Here is a 22,025-nt window from a genome sequence, read left to right on the forward strand (position 1 = left end):
CAAAGAAAAATGTAATATATACACACACACACACACACACACACACACACACACATATAGTATATATATATTTTTTAACTGCCCATGAAGTGACAACCCCATCAAAACAGCTCTGTAACCCCCTGTTATAAAGTACACAAAGCTATGTAATAGTCCCTCTTATGCACAATTCATTTATTATCAATGATTATCTGTAACAGCTCGTACCAAATGAATATTTTAATGACTATGGGCCAATAGAGCAAATAAATGTTTTACATAATGGCCATTATGTCAGGGAGGCGTGGACTTGAAGGAAGCATGGTGGCTTTGCTGTGTGCTTTCCAAGCTGCAGCCAGCTTAGGAATCACTGTTCTCACGGCGTTGCAAAAGCAAGCTCTCCCCCCCCCCCACCCCACCCCCCCGCGCCCCCGCCCCCTTTCCTCTTTTTGTCACTCTCGTTTTTACATCCAAGTATTTATAGAGACAGGAAATAAACGCTTATCTGCAGAGCGGAAGGAGAGATGCAACTAGATTGAAGTGCTAAGCCGGAGCAGCTGTGAGCCATCTGATGAGCTCCGACTGGAGAGAAGACGAGCTGCTATCCGTTGCTGCGCGGCCGCGGCTCCTCCCGGGCTCATATGTATATATATTTTTTTTTTATTGCCGTGGGTGAATTATCCGCCCTCGTCGCCCATTCCTCCGGATGTCCCAGCAGTTTCACGTGTCGCCTGCGCTTCGCCGCTACCGACCAGTGGAGCTTCACGCAGCGCTCCGAACGCTGCCAATTAGGGAGAGGGTTGAGCAACGCTCAGCTGTGTCAACTGCCCGGCAGAACGTGGTGGTGGGATGGTGGACGGACGGGGAATGGCGGGATGTCGCACGCGCCATCTGTACGGTTAGGAAATTATAAACGTAAATGAGTGAAAGAACTAGCGGCGACGGTTTGTGGCGTCGCGCAAAACAAAGTGTTTGCCAGAAGTTCGCTGGCAAATTGAATGTGAAGGAATAAGAGAGCGAGACCAACGTGAAAAATGAAATCCAATTTTCAATATTTAATTGTGTTGTGTTTTGATGTTCTTTTGGGTTGCGCTGCAGGGAATGCGCTTATCCAGCGCTTGTGATGCAACACATGAAGCCTTTTGCTTTGGCACTGGGACTATATCAAGGATCAATGTGACCTTATTTATTTATTCATTCATTTATTTATTTATTTATTTATTTGAAAGATTAGGGAAAGACAAGTGTAGATGCAGGCTTTTGAATTGAGGGGCGATTTACAAACTCTTGCACTAAAACTGGTGCCAAAATGAGTGTTTCTGGTCTTTTCTCGGTGGAACTTGCCAATCAGCTGATGGCTTTCTGGCAGAGTGGTGCAGTAATTGGTGGATGCTGCTACCCATGTATGTCATCACAAGTCCCAATCACCTGGTACACAATATCCAGATGTTTTTTTTTTCTTTTTTTTCTTTCCTTTCTGGCGATTTCCTCCTGGCCCTCCACGCTCACTGAAATACATCCACGCGCCTCAGTAAATTAATTATTCGCCGCCTCGCTTGTTTGCGATCCAGCACCCGCTCCCCTCCCGAGCGGTTGGTTCTGGTTTTTTTCCGTCCTCCTTGATTTCCATTTCCAGGGATTAGATCAGAATAGTTTTTTTTTCTTTTTTTTCTTTTTTTTTTACACCCTCCGCCACCCGCCACCTGTCGCCGCTATAGCCGCCATTAGCCTCTCCAGCAGGCTTTGAAAAGGACTGATAAAAGCAGCGGAGCTGGTGGTGGCAGCGGGATGGATGTGTGGCTGCTGATTGCGTGGGCTGTCCTACAGCTAAGAGTAAACCCGAATGGAACACCGCGTTCTTTCATCCGGCATTGTTGTTGCAAACCATATGGAGCATGCACACACACACACACGCACGCACGCACACACGCACGCACGCACGCACATCGTAAACCTCTTTTCGTCTGTTTGCTCTGCACACATCACCGACGCTGGGATGTGTGAGAATTGGCTCGCAGCCTCCCCCCCCCCCCACCACCCCCACCGCTACCTGTTGCGTCACGTCGTTTACGTTTCAAATGGCTCCGAAACTGCGTTTGATTGTTGAATGATCACCAGCAAACAACGTCTTTATGTCGTTAAATGGTGGCCTTCGCTATTGTTTTTCATGTTGTTATCTTTAAGGCACAAATCCGCCAATGTGGAGGTAAGATAGGGCTGCTTTTTGTGAAGCAAACGGGGTTTACTTTGATATCCACAGAAATCGATTAAAAAAAAATCTTGCATTGTCCTTTCTTTCTTTCTTTCTTTCTTTCTTTCTTTCTTTCTTTCTTTCTAATTCCATTGACTAAATACCTCAAATAATACCTGGCCTAACATTCTGATGTAACTCTGTTGTCAAACTGCAGACAAGAATAAATGTTTTTGATCATACAATACAAAACAGAAACTGTCCAGTGATTACAAGAAACATTCAAGTCAATCTCTGTACAGACAAGAGCAGATGCACTAAAGACGGTCAAATTGTGCAGAGTGAGAGTGAGTGAAAACACTCCTCGGTTGTTCTTGTCTGTATGTACTTGGCTCTTTACTCACTCAGTAAATGTGGGCTGGTAATTACCAGCGAAGGGTCCTTCAGATCCCCCCCCCATTTCTTAAAGCATATCTTGTATAAACATAAGCTTACTCTGCGGTTAATTACATCATTACCAACGCTCCAGTCCAGAAGACTGTAGAACGTATTGGCTGCTTTTTGCGGATGAGGCCAGACAGGAACAATTCAAATATCAATTACCAGCGGCTTAATGAGATGAAGGGGAGGGAAATGAATCATGACGTGCCTTAAGCTCCGCCATGGGATGAATCGATCATTTTGTTTATGTTCCATCATCGTTAAGTGACTTCCTTGGGCATCAGCGTGTCAGGCGGCATCAAGTGTCTGATGAAATGAAAATTCAGAGCAATTTTGACATCTGTCAAAAATGGATCGGATATAAATTCACACTGTCGCAATGTTGACAGTGTGAAAAACAAACGCTCATCAAAGCTGAATCTGTGAAGTCTTTCCGGTGTTTGGGTAATTTCGATTATTTGTACCAAAGTAGCAGATGTTCCTTGACCTCTGAGACGAGGTCGTCGCGCCAAGGGCGCGTCACATTTTAGGTAACGTGACTGACTTTTACTTCCTTCGTGCTCAGAAATGATGATGACTCTCAGTGGAAAAGTGTACACGTGTTGTCCAGGTTGCTGCCGCCTTGGCGGCGCCGATTCCATTTGGCTCCGTGGAAATCTTTACGTTGGAAATCTCTTCCCAGACGTCTGCGTTTTTTTTGAAAAACCCTGGCCCAGGAACAACAATGCTCAATTTCGCATGAACCAGTTTTCTCTGAGCCTCATCTCAAGCGTGCTGTAAGCACATCTGCCGGAGCTTCACGGTGTCACCTGAGATTAGACTGCAACCTGCTGAGATGCGGCGCACGCCGACGGCTCCCAAACAGGGCTGAGGCAGGTGGCAGCCGGTGATGTAAAAGTGTATTTATACTGCGTCCCTCCGGTTCCGCACGGTATTTACTGCTGATGACCCAACGTGGGTCCGTTCAGGGGCTGTATTGTTAATTGCAGTAGAATTTACTGACACTTGTTCCAAGGGATCCAGGGATCCAATTACGGCAATTTCCAGATTTAATAGATTCATTTTGATCGACAACTTCCACCAATGAACAAGGATACTTTGGTACAAAAAATGCCTAGTTTGAATTGTACAGGCCTCACTGGACCAGCATTCCTCTCACTCGGCCATCAAAGTGCTGTTAAAAAAAAAAAAAACAATAAAAAAAAAATCGCACCAATAATTAAAAGCAATGCAATAGCAGTTTAAAACAGTTACAAAAAAAAAAAAAAAAAAAAGAGTAGAAACTGACAAACATTCCGGCCGTTGCCTCATAAATGTTTAAAAGCAAAATTAACATGAACATGTTTCCTGTTCTGCCAAATCCAGCCAAACAAGATAACAGGCAGGCTTGTAGAGCAAAGTTCAGGTGACACATTTTCTTTAGTTTTTTTCCCCATTTTTTGTTTCTTTTTTTTCCCACTTTCTTTTTTTACCTTCCCCCCTGTTTTCTCTTATCTCTTTTCCTTTTCCTCCCGCGTTTTCCTTTTTTTCCTTTTTCACTTTTCTTTTGTTCATTTGTCACACGAATGGCAAAACTTGGCATAGCATCGATTCAATGTAAAGTGCAGTGTTGTAGCGCTCCGAGATTGTTCTTGGTCTTTGTTGTTATTGTTCTTTGACGCATCAAGTCTTGGGCTTGTCTCGATCTCGACTCTCTCTCTGGTCTTGACTACGTCTCGGTCTCGATTGGTGCGGCCTTGACTACAACACTGCTAACGTGACCGTCTTTAGACACGCGCTGCGTTCACAGTCCCCCTCCGAAAGAAAGCTTCAACACAACCAATTCAGAGATAATATACAGAAACAGTCCCCCGCCCCAACCCCCCCCACCCCCTGGCGAATTCAATCGCAGAAACCTGAAATAAAGCGATTCAGTCGTGCGCAGGTCGTCTTCCCCTTCCGCTGCTCCTGCCTCTGCAGTGGCTGCTGGTGGCCACCGTGGATCCTCTGGGAGGCCTGGCCTCGCTCTCACTAATCCTTCCCTGGCTATGATGACTGACAGGCAGCCCTGCTCCCCCTGCCAGTCTGCATCCCGGGGCTCCACCGGCACCCGCAGAGCCGAATAAATTCACTCAATGTGAGGCTTGATTGGCTTTTCCAGCTTCTCATGCTGCTTGAATATTGACTCGGTTGTCGGGGGTGTTTGTTTTGGGAGCAGGTGGCGTTATTTTTATTCTTTTTTTTTTTTATCTTGCGCTCTAAATCAAGTGTGATATGCAGCCAATTCACCCCCACGGTGTGTACGGTGGCTGAAGGGACTATTTTCTTTTTTTTTTTTTTTTCCTTTGACGGCGGTCCCACCCGATCGCACCACCCTCGTCCGACAAAAGCAGGTTCCTCCTGGACGCACGGCGCTTCATTTTAATCGTTTCACCAGATTCCGTATCCCGCGCAATCCTATTAAGTCACAATCTCGGCTTTTCGACCCAGTCATTTGTGTTGGATTTAAGCCGCCGAGCGGACCAGCTGTATTTTCACATCAGCAGCATCCACCAAAGCCGCGGCACTCTGCAGCCGGGCCGCCGCGCTCGGCGGACCCGCGCTCCAATCGCGCCATCTGTTCACCCAACGCAGTGGCGGAAACGGGTTGGACCGTTTCTTGGGTTCTGGTTCGGCAACGTGGCTGAAACCTTGGCGAGGTTCACCAAAGGGAGGGAAAAAAAAGAGAGAGAATGTTGGCAGCAGCAGCGCTGAGCCCCCCCGCCTCCCCCCCACCAATGACTTTCAGAGCTGTAAAAAGCATTTTGTCACTTCATCTTTTGATTTCAGGCGAGGTATTAACTGTGGATGTTCCAGTGCTGATCCTGCGGGGATCAGCGCAACCACATGTTTTCATGCCTGCCACCAGTTAAAGTAAACCCGGTTGGCGTAATGCAGATTTCCCTCCGGAATGCAGATACTTTGATATGAAGAGATATGCTGTTGGACATGAGTTAATGAATTAAAGTGATCAATTTGTGTGCACTGCTGTTTTTCACTCTCTGACAACTGTTTGCTGCTGTCACCAGATACTGGGTACAGAACTTCACTATATTCAATTCAAGCACTGATCCAATTGATCCCGTCCTATCAAATATGGAAAAATTCATCTTGTTTGGTCGCCAAATTGCAATATGAAGGAAGTAAATCATTGTGTCACTATCTAAAGTTGCCGGTGATGCAAGTTTCCCCACTATGGGATTAATAAAGGCATTCTATTCTATTCTATTCTATTCTATTCTATTCATTGCGGGAGCAAATTTTCTTGTAGCGTTGCTTTATTCCCATATTATCAAAAGCAGGCCAGATACTCAAGTGTCTTTCATCAAGCTGCTGAGGAAACTGGAATCCACAGACGCAACTCGCAATGTGTCACTGGACCCTGCAACTTTTACGTTTTTACTAAGATGGTTTCTTCCCTTTTTTTTCTTCTTTTTTTTTTGTCCAGTTTGATAGACCGGATGCTCCAGAGGGAGCCGAAGAGAAGAGCCTCTCTGGAAGAGATCGAGAGCCACGCCTGGCTGCAGGGTGTCGACCCCTCCCCGGCCACCAAGTACAACACTCCGCTGGTGTCGCACAAGAACCTGTCGGAGGAGGAGCACAACAGCATCATCCAGCGCATGGTGCTGGGAGACATCGCCGACCGAGAGGCCATCGTCGAGTAAGTCGCTCCGTCTCTTGACATTTTGTTCCCCATCTATTATTCATGTTCTTTCCCTGACATTCGTGAAGTTCATATAAATCCAAAGCATTAGCAAGCAACAACTTAGCATACGGTGCATTATTCACAGTCATGGTTCTCTTATGAGTTTTACAATGCAGCTTCTAGTAGCGGGCTTTCTGGTAATACTGTCCAAATGTGGAAAAAAATGCTATTACTGGGGATTTAATTTGAATTAGCAGCAATTTGCGTAATTGTGCACGGCATCAAAATATGTTTAAAATATTCTGAAGTTTGCTAGATTTTATATTCTGGGCCCACTTGGGCTCGATTGAATATCATTTTCAATCGTCACGTTTCAGTTCACTTGCTTTAGTATAGGTTAGTAAATAGTAGTGATTTATCTACATACACACCCCTTTAACCTTGAACTTCATGTTAGACTCACTTTCAAAACACATCCATTCATTGCTTGATTGATAAAGTTGTTCTAATGCCTGAGGGGTCGGTCTATGATATTATATTGTATTATAACTGGTTGGGTTCTGGGAAGTGTGACCTAATCTCTGCCTTTCTTCCGTGCAAGCTGGCGAAACCGAACATGCCGTCTTACAAAGACTTTAGCATTGTTGAAACTGGAAACCGTAGTCGTACTACGTTGACTTGAGCCGTCAGAGGTTAATGAGCCAATGACAATGAAACAAAAATGACAGACCCCTCAAGCAATAGACAGACATGTTATTTTTAAATGGCGAATGTCTAAATAATAAAGCAAGCAGTATGAAAACCGCCTGGAGTGTTCACATGCTCCCAAAAGAAACAAAAAAACCAATAGTAGGTGAAAAAAATGCGAAAAATTAAAAATCCCTTCACATTGTTTATACAATTTTTCTATCACAAAATCACTTCTGCTCACTACTGCTCATCTGTCAATGGTAAAGGTAGATTTGATAGTCAGTTGTTGAGTGCTTGCAGTTTACTTTCCTTTTGCAATATTGGCCAAATGGTGAAAACTGAATGCTGTGTTCAAATCAGACGTTTAAAAACAAAAAAAAAGAAAGAAAAAGAAAATCCTGCCTGGCTGCAAATTGATAAAAAAAAAAAAAAGATGATCGTCACCTATGAACTGCTTGATTATGACTCTTTAAAATCAGCAACCTAATCAACCGAGACATCCAAAACACCTGAAGATGTTTGCTAATAATGACTAATCAGTTTTCTTTGAGCAATCAGCCCCTGTTTTGAGATGAATGAACCTGTCATAACATGGAAATTAGGTTTGTTCTCTTATCGTGACTTTGTTTCATTGATTATGGTATCTTGTCGATATCCTTGAAATAAAGTTTAATAATTAAAGTTGCAATATTTTGTAATTATTGTGTTATTTTTATGACAGGAGTTCAGTTAGTTTTCCTTTTGAGTAGAAATGAATACAGGAAAGAGTTACACTTTGTAAAAATCTTAAGAAGAGTTTTTCTTCTATTCCAAAACCCCACCTGTCCAACCAGCCGCATGCTCCTCTAATAACAGCCGCAGTGTTCCAGCCCTGAGTCCACCTTGTTCAGCGGTTCTCGTACTGTACAATCGATACGCGCAACGCGGCGCACACAACAACTAGCGTTCTGACGGACGGACGTCTTTAGCCGGCGGCAGCTTCACACCGAGAGGGAGGCAGAGCTGCACACAGGTCATTAAAGGAATATAAGAGAGGCGTGCCGCACATCTCAAGTTCACACTTGCTCCCGTCAGCCTCCTCGTCTCTCGGCTCCCCGCCGCCTCCCTCGGCGCACGGAGGCATTCACACCTCTGATGCGCTCCAGCCCCTGTTTCGCCGTGTGACTTTGCGATCCCTCCACGAAGCCATTTACAAGTTAAATAATCGTGTTTGTTGGTGAAAAACTGAGGTAGGTAAAAAAAAAAAAAAAAAAAATTATAAAAAAAATGCGCTGTCTGTGTTCTAGTACAGCCGGTCTTCAAAGTTGGGGGGGCTCCAGAAGGCGCTAAGGGGGCCGCAGAAAAGAGAAGATGAGAAAGAAATGCTCATCAGTGTTATTAAGTATAATCTTTAATAATATATCATCCCATGTGCCAGTTTGCACCATTTATCAAGGTGATTTGTTCCTTAAGCTAGCTGAGCTAGTGTGAAATAGGCAACATTACGTTTGTGACAAAGCGACTGAAGGAGCGGACAAACAGTCCAGCTGTGGAAGACACTGCTGCTGCTGCTGCAAAAAAAACTCCTCAGAATTGTCCACCTAAAGTGAGAAGACGTGAGGCAGCATACGTTAAGCGTGACTTCACAGACATAGCGAAAGATAGTCGATGGTCAACATGTTTGTTGATAGTGTTCTTATTCTAAACAAATATAACAATTTTTGAATAGCGAATTAAAGTAAGAAAAAAAACACTCTAAAAGTTGATGTTTCTTTTCATATTTAATAACATTGTCCCCGGCCAGAAGCCAATGCTGTTTTGAGGGCGGGGGGGTGGGGCCATGACGTGGAAAATAACCCCTGAAATGGTAGACGAGCATTTTAGCACGTGTGCTACGATGCGTTCAAGGACTGTGTTTGTGCGAGTGCAGTTTTCATCAGCTAAAGTGATTGTGGTGATGTTGTAGCGGTGCTGTGTTGTACTTCCTGGACTCTGTAGACGGCACGAGTCTCTCCCGAGCTCCCGCCGCAGAGCCGCAGCTCAGGAGCCGCAGCGTTTCACTCACTGCGGCTCTCGCCCAGCTACCGGGAACGAGATCCCATCAGCTGCCGCGCTCGCACGAACCCTGCTTCCGCCTGCAGGGCGGGTCCGGACGTCGCCCCTCTCTTTATTAAACGAAGCGTCGACACCTTTTCAAATCACAGTGAAACATAAAATATCTGAAGCCGCCAGCACTTTGGAGCTGCGGATGAATAAAGACTCTGCCCGCACACGGCCCCATCTCTCTCTCTCTCTCTCTCTCTCTCACTCACGGTGCCTACAGATGTCGGCAGCGTTGGTTGGAATTTAATTAGTCCCATTAATATGCAGAGATTACGCTCTAATCCCACCGGGGCTCTGGGACTCTGGAAAATATGCATCATATTATACGCGCAGAGGTCAGTGGGTCACGGCGGAAAGATACGAGACGCTGACGATTTCATTGAGAAACTTTACATTTGGTTGCATTCGCGATGCATTTCTTGTCTAGTGAGTTGAGTGGAAGCAACAGAATCTTATAATATAAATAACACATTTATGTCTTCTAAGAGTTGTACGTGAGTTGTATTGTATTAGATGTACAGTTGTGGAGAAAATACGTTTTTAGACACCCTTGAAATTTTACTCAATCCTAATTATTCTCATTAAATGTTTGCCAGAAATATTTTTTTGGTGTTTGGTGGCATCAGAAGGACACAAACAAACGGAAATTCTTGAGTTGTTTACTGTTAATGATAAGACAAAATAAGAAAACTACAGTCTTGTAATTCTTGTGCTTTTGTACTCTGGATGTGTTGCAACCACCGAGCTGGACAGTACACGTACACGTGCAGCGTGAAGGTCAATGCTGGTGACTGCAACAAAATAAGAAAAGAAAACTGCACTTGAAGACTCGAGACTGATCTGACTGATCACAAATGAACCAGGTGTCTTTTTTTTTTTTTCTCAGAAATGTGTTTCTTAACCAAGTTGTGTAAAGTTTACAAAAGCTGCCGTAGAATATTTATTGCAAGGAATTTATCCTCACCTTTCATTTGCACAAGTTCAGACTTCTGTACGCTGACCCACCTATCAGTTAAACGTTGAATTGTGTTGGCCTTGCGTCGCCCTTAGAGATTTCATCAGCCGATCAACAAACACGGGGAACAAAAACTATTGTTCCCCGCCGCCGAACGCTTTCTCATGTGACGCTGTTGTTTCAGAGCCCTGGAGACCAACAAGTACAACCACATCACAGCCACCTACTACCTGCTAGCGGAGAGGATCCTGAGGGAGAAGCAGGAGAAGGAGGTCCAGACGCGCTCCTCCAGTCCCAGCAACATCAAGGCCCAGTTCAGGTAACCACAGGCTCTCAAAGTCCTTGATTTGCCGGACCGATGAATGAATGAGTGGTGTGTAAAATGAACAAAATATGTCTCCAGAAAGTTTCCAGAAGATGTTTCAGGTGAGTCGTTGTCCGCCAGGAGGGGATTTGCGTGTTCAAAGAAACACTGATAAGAACCAATGTTATGTAAAAGTGCAATATTTAAATGTATGGAACCATATATATGACGCTCAATACATTTAAAATATATATTTAAAAAATAAAATAAAATAGTCAAAATTAAACCAAATAATGACACCAGGGCTTCCTTTTTTTCTTTGAAAGGTAGCTGACAAAAACCTTACTAACGTAGGAATGACTGACAAAATAAGGAAATAATGCATTAAATAAATAATACATAGTTTATATATAATGTATTCGTTTGTCTGACCAAAGTAAAAGAAATCAATGAAATAGTTACAGAACAAGGTAAAGCTGTTCAAGTGAATGACGAGACCTTGCATGCGAGTGGAGAGCGTGGGAATTCTCAGCGCCCATCATCATAGTGCGTGTCATGGTTTGAGAGCAATTGACCCATCTTGCCTCGCCGCCTCGCCCCAGTCTGGCTCCAGAGCCCAGGCTCACTCGCTCACTCACTCACTCACTCACTCACTCAAGACTCCAAACGTTTCATTGCCATTTTTGGGGTTCGCGAGCTCTTCACCTGCTGGGCCCCAGAGGAGACCCGACCCAGGAAGCGGCCTTAGCCGTCACTGCTCTCATCACAAACCTCCTAACCTCCCATATTCCATCATCGTCCCGAGTCAGAAGTGTGATTCAGTCTCCCCGAGTCACTTCAGACAATATATTGTCCCAGAAATTAACAGTGAAATCAAAGGAAATATATATACATCCGAAAAAAACCAAAAAAACTTGACTCTCTGTCAATGTTACCAAAAATGCACTGTAACACAAAAAAACCCATACATTAACTGTATAATAACAGCAACTCTTCTCAAAATGCAGACTTTTCAAATGTCCTAAAAGGCCACATCTGTGTAGGACATTACACTGTCAGTACACACCATTTAGTTATCATTTATTTACCCAACCCTGAGCAAAACGTCAGGAAAATAGGCTATATATATATATATACTCTGTAGTCTATAGGTAGTTACTTATTATATAACGTACAATTATTGGGTTTATCGATTACCGGAACAGGCCTGGTTGTGGGGAGGTATTGACTGAAAATCTCGTTCCGCGTGGCCCGACCAGTCGAGTCCCGGACCCTCGTCCGTTTCACGGTAACGGGCAGTCGTGGCCCACCACTGGGGGGGTCCGAAGTTTCAATTTTACTCCCGTCATCACGACGAGGTGACGGTGCAGTTCAGCTACGCTGCAGCGACGCACATCTCGAGTATTTCCCCGCCACGCCCCCCCGCGCCCCTGCCAGCCAGCACTCGCACCTCCCCCCTCCTAGAGAGGAAGAAGAGAGCCGCAAGGTACGCGGTTATAAAAGGAAGAGCGGCGCGGCGGTCGGAGCGGAGGAACAAATAAGGAAGAGCGGAGCGGGGAGGACCTGGACGGGACAGCTGGGGCCTGAGCTGGCCGCGGCCTGAGCCGGCTGGCGCCGCTCCACTCGCATTCCTCCCGCCGCGACGGCCGCACGGCCGCACGGAGGAAATCCTTTAATAAGCCTATTTAAAGCGTGAAATTAAGCGATTGGACGTGTTTATTTTTACTCGCTCGCCCAACCGTTCGGGGAACAGAGGCGAGATTGGAAGGGGCCGCGCGGCGGCGAGTTAAAAATATACCTACGCAAACGCAGGACTCCTCATCTGGTGGGGAAGACAACACGGAAAAGGAAACATGAGTCACGTCTTTTTTTCCATGAGGTGGCAAAAGTATTCACACTCTGTACTTCAGCAAAAGTATTGATACTTGTGTAAATAGATACTCTGGTAAAGGGAAAGTACTGGCTCAACTCCTTTACTGAATGTAATAGAATAGAATAGAAAGAATAGAATAGATGTAATTTATTAATCCCAAATTGGGAAACTACGAAAGTTAAAGTAAGAAAGTACAGATTCTGAAATGTACTCAAGTAAATAAAAATACACAAATTTTTTTTGCAATGAATCAAACAGTACATTTGTTGATAAGTCCAAATACTGTAAAATAATCTCCCTTTAAATTATGATCCACTTTTATATTAAACTACACCACTTTGTAGTTCAAATGGCTCCACTTCAAACAGTATATATACTGCATAGAACAATATGTATATATACATATATGTACTATGTATAAATAATAACAGAATTTGTATCTTTTAAACTCAAAAGTAACAGGCATGTTTTTCCAATGTAAGAAGTTTAAAGTGCAGACACTTGTGTGCAAACGCAGGGAGTAAAAGTCAAAAAATTTGCCAGAAAAAGAAATATTCGAGCAAAGTACAGATGCTTGAAAATTTTACCCAAGTGTAGCAACAAAGTATTTGTACTTTGTAACTTCCCGCCTCTGCAGTCCCTGGGTGCATGGCAGCAGCAAGGCTGCATAATGGAACAACGACTGTAGTTTTCCGCTGTAGAAAATGTCCCGAGTTTGACACACTGCCATAATTTATTCAGGCCGCGTTTGCCGCAGACGACGTGCTCCGCGGATAACGAGCCGCGGCGCAGGCAGCGTCTCCTCCGGCCTCTGTCCTTTCAAACGAACGGGGGTCGGGGGGGGTTTGCTTTGTTGCGTGATATCTGACGGAAGAGGATCAGCTCGCCCCGGCGGTTTCGCTTTCGCTTTTGCGCGCCAGCTTCCATCTGGGAGGTTAAAAAGTGTGTAAATAAGCGAACCAAAAATGTAAATAAACGAAGCGTTCGCGCGTCGTCTTGTGATGCTGGACACGTTCCCATGCAAATGCTGTGAGCTCAGTTCAGGCACAGTTCATTCATTCGTGTGTGTGTGTGTGTGTGTGTGTGTGTGTGTGTGTGTGTGTGTGTGTGTGTGTGTGTGTGTGTGTGTGTGTGTGTGTGTGTTGTGCTCGACGCCCTTGTTTTCTCAATGTGCCCTCAGATAATTACACAGTGTCACGGTCCTTGAAGGGACAAGTCATTTTCTTTCATCCAGCAATAACAGGCCACGGACGTGTTGAACCAGTGCGACGAGCACCTTTTCAACTTTCCCTCCAAGTGCGAATTTCGGCGTGACAATTAATGTTGAAATACGGAGACGAGCTACGTTTCAATTTAAACCTTCGGGGGTTTTTGAAAGAAGAGTTCCAGGTTGGGTTGGGTACGATTCAAAATGTTAACGACGCAGTAATACCTTGGTCCAGATATGGTTTGCAGACGTTTTCAAAGCAATATGAATAACAACAAAAACAGATTGCCATTACGGCACTTTATTAGTGATTTATATTACTACTACATCCTTCACACAAATGGCTTATTTTCCTTCATTTTTGATCCACCTTAACAAAGTGGAGCCACACTGAAGACTTCTTTGCTGTGACGCTAATTTTCACTGCAATATAAACAATTTTTTTTTGCGAGTGTCTTTTAATGGCGATTGTAGATGTTTGCGACCATATGCCAAATGATGACTGGCTCACAGACACGGAGATTCACTTTAGTGGATATCGCACTTTGGCACCGAAAGATGATTCACTTGTCGGTATTCAATAGGATCGATGCACCCAGCCTCAGTTATGGATGCTATGGATGTGCTATGGATAACCTACAGAGCCGGCTGCACCGCTCTGAACGAGGATCGCTAGGTATTTTTCTGAGCATTTGAAGGGGCCGAAGCATCCTCCACGGCTTGGGTGGGGGGGGGGAGAAAAAAAAATTGTTGTGCTTCCAGCGACGCAAGGCACATTTGAAGTGCACTTTAGAGTGTGTCATCTGAAAAATGCAGCACACTTGCGAGTGTGAGCTGCAGCTCAGACGGTGCTGCCTGCAGGCTAAAGCGTGAAGAAAAGAAGCGCGGGACGCCGAGCTGACCTCTTCTGTTCGGATGAACGCGTGCTCGGGAAGCACCTCGGACGACCGCGTCAACCCGACGAGGCTCGCGCAAATGAGCTGAGTTCCTGCGATCTCCTCCGCGGGCGTCGTTAATGAGAGAGTCCCGCCTTCAGTTGGAACAAATTTGAGTGCTGCGGCTCCGAGGATGTTGATTTGATTTGCTGCGCGGAGTCGCAGAGGTCGTGGCGTAAAATTAGTGGATATTCCAGCAGAGCGACTCGCACAAACGGTCTGTGTTTGTCTACTTGTCTACCCTCAGCTGATAATTCTGAAAGTCTACAAACTACAAACGATGTGTTGTCCCAGAAATTGCGATAAACAATATTATTGTCGACGTTGTTCTAAGACCGATAATATACATATAATACACACACAAACACACACATATACAGTATATGTATATATATGTGTGTGTGTGTATATATATATATATATATATATATATATATATATATATATGTGTATATACACACACACACACACACACATATGTATGTGTATCTGTATGTGTATATATATATTTGTATGTATGTGTATATATATATATATATATATATGTATATATGTATATATATATATATATATATATATATACATATATATATATATATATATATATATATGTATATATGTATATATATATATATATATATATATACATATATATATATATGTATGTATGTGCATATATGTATATATATATGTATGTATGTGCATATATGTATATAAATAGTTTTTATATTATTATTATTATACATATATAATACCAAATGCACTGTAGTATAAAGTATAAAAAAAACATTTCTCAAAATGCAGACTTTTCATATCTGCTGTAGTGCTGCATCTGTTTGACAGTGTAGCGAACTCCACTGAAAACGCACACCATCCATCAGCCTGTGTGAAGATGGCCACCCTGCGCAAAACTTTGGGAAAGCAGTCTATTGACTCCGTAGGCTATAAGTAGTTCCTTATTGTATATTGCACAATTAATGGCTGTATTGATTATGGGGACAGGCCCGGCTGGAGGAGGTATCAACTGAAGGCCTCGCGCCGAGCGGAGTCTCTCGAGGCCGCAGCGGCGCACGACGGTGAACCCTCATCTGTTTTCACGTCAACAGGCAGTCGTGGCCCACCAGAGTGGACATGCACCAGGACATCGAGGACAGCCTGGCAGCGTCCTCCATCTCCCACGCTGGAGGCCCGCAGTCGCCGGCCCGCAGCGCCGAGAACCTGCTGAACGGCCACCGGTCCAAGGGCCTGCTGGACCTGGGCCGGCGGGAGGAGACCACGGTGACGGACTCCCCGGGGCCGCTGACGCAGGCGAGGCTCTGCCCATCCAGGAGCAGTGACGACTGGGGAGGGACACTTTGATCAATACTAATCACGTTTTTTCTTTTGCTGATTTCACAGGGAAGCTCTGCAGCCACCTCGGGCCACGCTGCCGGTGCGGGGTCGGGGAACACCAGGGTCGCCACGCCCTCCACCTCAGCAGGAGCCAAACAGCGGACCTGCCTCTTCAGGTTCCTGCTTCCCCCCATGTCTTTGTCTGGATTGTCAAAATATTTAGATAGATAGATAGATAGATAGAGACTTTAGGCGGCCTAATTACCGTATTTTCCGCACTATAAGGCGCACTTAAAAGTCTTGTTTTTTCATGTCATCATCATTTTCAGGGTCATCCGGGCATTCAAACTCCACCACGATAAGGGTGCAGTTCATGGGGGGGTAAAATCATAAATCAAGCCAAATGTTAACCCATCATTGTTTTATTCTCTCTTTCTCGCTGCCAGAGTGGTGGAGGACGAGGAGGACGAGGAGGAGCAGGACCCGTCCCCGCTGCCCACCCAGGTGATCCTGCGGCGCAAGCCCCCCTCCATCACCAACCGCCTGACGTCCAGGAAGAGCGCCCCGGTGCTCAACCAGATCTTCGAGGAGGAGGGCGAGTCGGACGACGACTTCGACCTGGACGAGGGCCTGCCGCCCAAACTCAGCCGCCTCAAGATGAACATGGCGGCGGGGAACGGCAGCAGCCTGAGCGCCGCCGCCGCCGCCGCCGCCTCCGCCTCCTCGCCCGGCTCGTCCCAGAAACGCTACCACCGCCGCAAGAGCCAGGGGCGGGGCTCGTCCTGCTCCAGCTCGGAGACGAGCGACGACGACTCGGAGAGCCACCGCCGGCGCCTGGACAAGGAGTCGGGCTTCGGCTACGGCTGGAACCGCAGGGACAGCAGCGAGGGGGGGCCGCCCGGCAGCTCGGGGGGCAACGGCGGCGGCAGCAGCAGCTCAGGACAGGGTAAACCTCCCGGGGAGGGGGGAGGCGGAGCCTCGGGACCGGACAGGGGGAGTCCCACAGGGGGAGGAGGAGGAGGAGGAGGAGGGGGCGATGGGGGAGGAGGGGGAGGCGGGGGCGGGGGAGGAGGGTCAGGGGGGGCCGGCAGGGGGCAGGACAGCCCCTCCAGCTGCTGCAACCACAGCAGCACCGGCCCCGCCCCCGCCCTCGGCCACGCCCCCCGGCCCTCCCGCGCGGCCAGCCGCGGCTCGGAGCTGGTGGAGAGCCTGAAGCTGATGAGCCTGTGCCTCAGCGCGCAGCTGCAGCAGAGGCGGGTGGCCGACGACGACCTCCAGAGCCACAGCGTGAAGATCCAGGAGAAGTCGTCCTGGAGGATGTGCATCTGCTCCACCGGCAGCCTGGACACCTCCACCACCTCCACCTCCACCTCCACCACCACCCTACCCGCCGCCACCGCCGCCGCTCCGCCTCGGACGCCGTCGTCGCGGCCCCACTGCAGGACGTCGGCGGCGGGCCGCTGCAGGGGCGCCCACGGCCACCTCAGCACCTTGAAGAACGGCGTCCTCCAGCTACCTCTGTGCGAGAAGACCATCTCCGTCAACATCCAGCGGGGGGGCGGCGCCCGCGACGGCCTGCTCTGCACCTCGGCGCCGGCCAGCTGCTGCCAGGTCATCTGAAGCCCCTCCCCCACCCGCCACCAGACTCTAAGCAGCTGCTGGACTCGGTTCTCAACCACCCCCCCTCCCCACCCCCACCACCCCCTGTTGACGGCACTGCGGAAGCATATCGCTGCCATACTAGGAAAAAAAAAAAGGGTTGGGCTCAGTCTCATTTCATTATGTGAAAGTTTCACGAAAGTTTCCTCCCATGGTAAAACGTGGGAGGAAAATATTTAAAATAAAAAAAAATATTAATGTCACCAATGGTGCGTAGGAAGTTTAAGGTCTCGCCTGTTGTTAAACCAAGCTTAAAGTGCAGTTTAATTGAACCGTGCAAACGAGCCATAGTGCCTTGTCTTATGCCTCGTTTCGTTTTGCTTCGATTCGTTATCGCGCAGTAATGTGAAAATTAACACGTTAGAAACTCAAAGCTTTAGCGTAATAATGCAAGTTTTCATGCAGAAACGTAAAAAAAAATTGACGTATAAATGTGAAACTTTCACAAAATAGCGTGAAAATTATCCGAAATAATCCGAGTTTCACGTTGGAAAGTGAAAATGATCACGTAAAAACGCAAAACTTTCGCATCAATGTGACAGTTTTGTGAAAAAATAGGAAAATCATCACGGAAAAATGTGAAACTTTCACGTACTATAACGCGATAGTTTCATGTAAAAACGTGAAAATGATTGTGTTAAAAACGTGAAACTTTCACGTATTTACACAACGCTGAGCCGCTCTCCTTCCCCACCCCATTTTTTTTTTTATTTAGTACAGCAGCGCTACGCTTCCGTACTGCACTCCATCGTGTCTGACGTTAAAAAAAAAAAAGAAGAAGAAAAAAAAAAAGGTTTGTAACTTGTTTTTAGCGTCTGGTTTTGTCCTCCCGTACCCCCCAGCCGTGTCCGTGGGTCGGGGCGGCTCGCACCCGTTTACAACTTGGACTCTCACCGCACTGTCTTTCGGTTTGGACGCCGACAGAAACGGGGAAGCGCAGTTACCCGCGAAGACGACGAAACGAGACTCGCTGTAGCTACAACAAGAGCACTTTGTAAGTGATGATGCGTTCGAGGGCAACAAAAAAAAAGAAAGAAAAGAAAACCCACACATCACAAGGTCAAAATCGTAACATTGTAAGTAAATTGGTAATGCGTTAAAAAAATATATATATATAGTTTTAAAAGAAAAAATATTTTGACTTAAAAAATATATAAATATATACGTATATATTACAAACCCTCAATTTGAGTTCAAGCATGTGAGGAAAAGGTCATTTTAAGAGAGCATTTTTTTAAACTAAAAGTTTTTTTTTTTTTTTTAATTTTCACTTTTGACACGGTCACCATTCTCACTCTGTCCTTAAATGGTTAATTTTTTGTAACAACTTGATAATAATAAGTAACAAGTAACAACATTTGGGTCATTTGTCCTTCAAAAAAAAACAACAAAAAAAACCCCACAAAGGAACTCGAAACGGGGGAATCTCTCAATCAGCTCAATCGTTTTTGAATGACTTGATTTTATTCTCACAGGTTGTCGCAGCAGAGAGTCACACACATACACACACACACACACACACTCCTGAGCCTCCGACCCTCTTACATCCTCTCGGTTTACTTCTCGTCCAGTTCACTCCAGCCAGTCTGGACTCGGCTGTTGCATTCAGACAATCTGCTTTTATCAAACTCCTCTGTGTGGATTTTTTTTTTTTTTTTAAATATGTTTTTCTTTTTTTTCCTCCATCCCTTCTCCTTGAATTCACAACACGTTTTCTATACGAAACCCCTTTAAAGTTGAACAAGGCGACCCAGTTTTAACTCCCCGGTGCCTCCGGTGAACACACCATATTTAATACCCACCAACAGGTTTGTTTTTTTGTTTTTTTGTATGTTTATTTGTGAGTTTGTTTGTTTGTGTGTTAATCTTTCAGCTGACTTGTATTTAATCCTCCAGTTTTTTGTTTTTTTTTAACTCTTTGCTGTCGGGGGGGGGGGTTTGTTTGTTTGTTCTGTTTTGACCTTTTGGCCTCTCGCACTTGACTTCACACACACACACACACACACACACACACACACACACACACACACACACACACACACACACACACACACACACACCCCGCACCCAGTTTTCACCCAAAGCTCACCAAGTGTGTTTCCAGTGTGTATATAAACAATACGTTACAGAGGAAAGTTTATTTTTTTGAAACTTGTACATTGTGTTGGAGCAATCTGCTGTTTGGGAAACGTTGGGACGGGGCGCAACTTTGCAGGGTCTTGCTAGTCGTGACAGGAAGTGTGTGCGTGTGCGTGCGTGTGTGCGTGTGCGCGTGTTAGTGTTAGTGAATAATACACACTGTTGGCGAAGAGGAGAAGCTCATGCGACTGTCTAGCTTTAAAGGAAAGGGCCAAGTGACAAACAATGGAACGACAGGAAAGCGGGGGAAATTCTTTTAAGGGCATTGGCAATAAGCTATATTGTGTGTTGCAGCTATCTGTACAGAAACTCTTTCTTTTTATTCTTTTTTAATTGTTTTTTTTTTTTTTTTTTTTTTTTAATTCCAGACCTGTGAGGCCTTAGGTTGGGCCACACTGTGCTGCGAAATTGGGGGGGGGTGAAAAAAAAAAGGAAAAAAGAAAGCTTTGTTGTTCTATTTTTTCTTTCCTCCCGGGTCTCGAGTTTTCTTTGGGGAAAAAAAAAAAATAACCAAATGTACATAGAGTTGTAAATATGGTGCTCTTTATCTAGAACAGCGGAGTGAAACCCTTTGGTGCATATAGCTGTACAGTAAACCTAGCCTTACCATAGTAGTAGTACTGTATGGGTGTCTCCGATTTAAAAGAGGAAGAAGAAAAAAAAAAATTGAAAACGAGAAAAAAAAACAACCAAGGCGGCGTGAGGACAAAAGAGAAATTCTATTCCCTAGCGTCAGGTCTCTCTCAACTCTCTCTCTCTCTCTCTCTCTCTCACTCTCTCTGACTGTCGTCTTTACCAAGCCGTATCCAGGTGAATGATGTGCATGTGTTTCAATGTTTGACATTCGGTGAATCAGCCACAGAAATGTTACTGGACCAACAAAAAAACGAAGAGAAGAAGAGAGGAGAAAAGAAGAGAAAATAAAAGACAAAACTCAGAAGACTGGAAAAGGGAAAAAAGAAAATACGAGTTGGAAATGACGGAAATTCTCAGTGTATTATTCTGTAGTTGATATCTGTTGTCAGAAGTTACAAATAGCTATGGTAATATCCAAAATAAAACGTGGAATACTGTCTCATACACGCTGGCTTCGGATTTGTCTTTTCTTTTTGCTTTTTAGGGCAGTTTTCTCCGTGCAAAAGCGACGCACCGGAGAAGATTCAGGTTCCTGACAGAACGTTTTGGAGGAAGGGCGACACGGTGGCGCAGTGGTCAGTGCTGCTGCATCGCAGGGTGTCACCCTGTCTTCGCCCTAGGACAGCTGGGATAGGCTCCAGCAGACCCCTGTGACCCTGAGCTCGGGACTAAGCGGGTATGGAAAATGAATGAATGAATGAGTTTTGGGGGAACGTCGGAAAAATCATGAAATATGACGCGGAACCACTTTAACGTTCATCTCTGCAGCCATTTGAGGTTGAATCCATCGCATAAGATTTCAAAAACAAATATTTCCTCCCAAAAAATTGCACTGACCCTTTTTTTAGTCCCAGAATATGATGGATTGACTGGTCACATGATTATTATGTTTTATTTTTTTTTGGCCTTTTCAAAACTCATTTGATAACAAACATCAGTCACGCACACACAGTCAAACAACCAAGGCTTGATGGATTCCACACGCTTTTATTCTCCTCCTCACGCCGAAGACGTTCGCCGAGTGACGGGAGGTGCCTCTCGGCGTACAAAAAAAAAAAAAAAGCACAGTCGTCGCAAGCGTCGCGTTTCCAAGGCACCGTAGGGAGTCACGAGAGTGCACACTTCAAAAGCTCAACTCCAGAGATTGTTTGCAGACGCTTAGTGGCACCATGCTAAAGGAAGACTTCCAACGGGAGCTGAAAGTAAAGTGCAGAATTAAAAGTGAAGCCAGAGAGCGACATCGTTAGCCTCACCTCGCTAATGTTTAAATGTAAATCAGTTTTTACTGGTCGGTATCCATTGAGAACCGTCTCTCTCTGTCGTGCTTTGCTAGTGTTTGCGTTGATCATTTGGGTAGTAGTATTTTGCGCTTAAACAACTCCTCACTTTGGTGTGTTGAGTCTAAAATAAAAAGTGCAAGTGTAAAGTACAAGCAGCAGTTGTAGTCAATAGTCGTAAACTTTCCAGCCATTGCTTTGGTAAAGCGTGTGTGTAGAACCCAGGGGGTTCTGATGCATTAATGAAAACATTGAGGAATACTTTAGAACAGTACTGAATTCTACAGACGTCAACCAAAGTGACATCAGTGGCTAAGGGACACAACAATGTTGTAGAGCTCTCTCTCTCTCTTTGCAAGCCATTCATTTCGAGAATGTTTGGCTACAGTACAGTTTTGATTCATTGATGTCACACCAGCACGTCTTTACAGTGTGTGATGTCACCCACAACCCGCAGCGAGCCCTCCTTTACAGTACAACCGGCTTGAAGAACAACAGAAGAGAAATAAAAGGGTGGAGCGATTGCAGCCAACGTCCGTCAATATCTGTAGCTCCTCCGCTCCTCCTCACTGGACCCCCTTGCTGAGCTCCGCAGCTTCAAGCATTTTCTGAAAAAAACAAACAAACAAACAAAAAACAAGAGGGTGAAAGTCAGTGTGGA

At 45.4% G+C, this 22,025-nt stretch overlaps 2 protein-coding genes across 5 annotated transcripts in view; one reads left to right on the forward strand and one right to left on the reverse strand.

Annotated features, from left to right (window-relative positions):
- Positions 1-18,417, forward strand: part of snrka (SNF related kinase a) — a 37,676-nt gene extending 19,259 nt beyond the window's left edge. Inside the window, exons 4-8 of the mRNA XM_076040688.1 lie at positions 6,078-6,290; positions 10,187-10,321; positions 15,428-15,629; positions 15,720-15,829; positions 16,100-18,417. Of these exons, the coding sequence (XP_075896803.1) occupies positions 6,078-6,290; positions 10,187-10,321; positions 15,428-15,629; positions 15,720-15,829; positions 16,100-17,273 (1,834 nt within the window). The 3' untranslated portion in view covers positions 17,274-18,417. The remainder of the gene's footprint in view (positions 1-6,077; positions 6,291-10,186; positions 10,322-15,427; positions 15,630-15,719; positions 15,830-16,099) is intronic.
- A 2,636-nt stretch (positions 18,418-21,053) lies between these two features.
- The window catches only part of ano10a (anoctamin 10a), a 29,578-nt gene continuing 28,606 nt past the window's right edge, over positions 21,054-22,025 (reverse strand). For all 4 annotated transcript variants that reach the window (XM_076040794.1, XM_076040793.1, XM_076040791.1 and 1 more), the window contains one exon: positions 21,054-21,972. In XM_076040794.1, coding sequence (XP_075896909.1) covers positions 21,903-21,972 — 70 coding nt within the window. In that variant the 3' untranslated portion in view covers positions 21,054-21,902. The remainder of the gene's footprint in view (positions 21,973-22,025) is intronic.

This window comes from Nelusetta ayraudi, unplaced genomic scaffold (assembly GCF_046127955.1).
Source record: "Nelusetta ayraudi isolate G7.1 ecotype Tasmania unplaced genomic scaffold, CSIRO-AGI_Nayr_v1 ptg000063l, whole genome shotgun sequence".
Taxonomy (NCBI): Eukaryota; Metazoa; Chordata; class Actinopteri; order Tetraodontiformes; family Monacanthidae; genus Nelusetta; species Nelusetta ayraudi.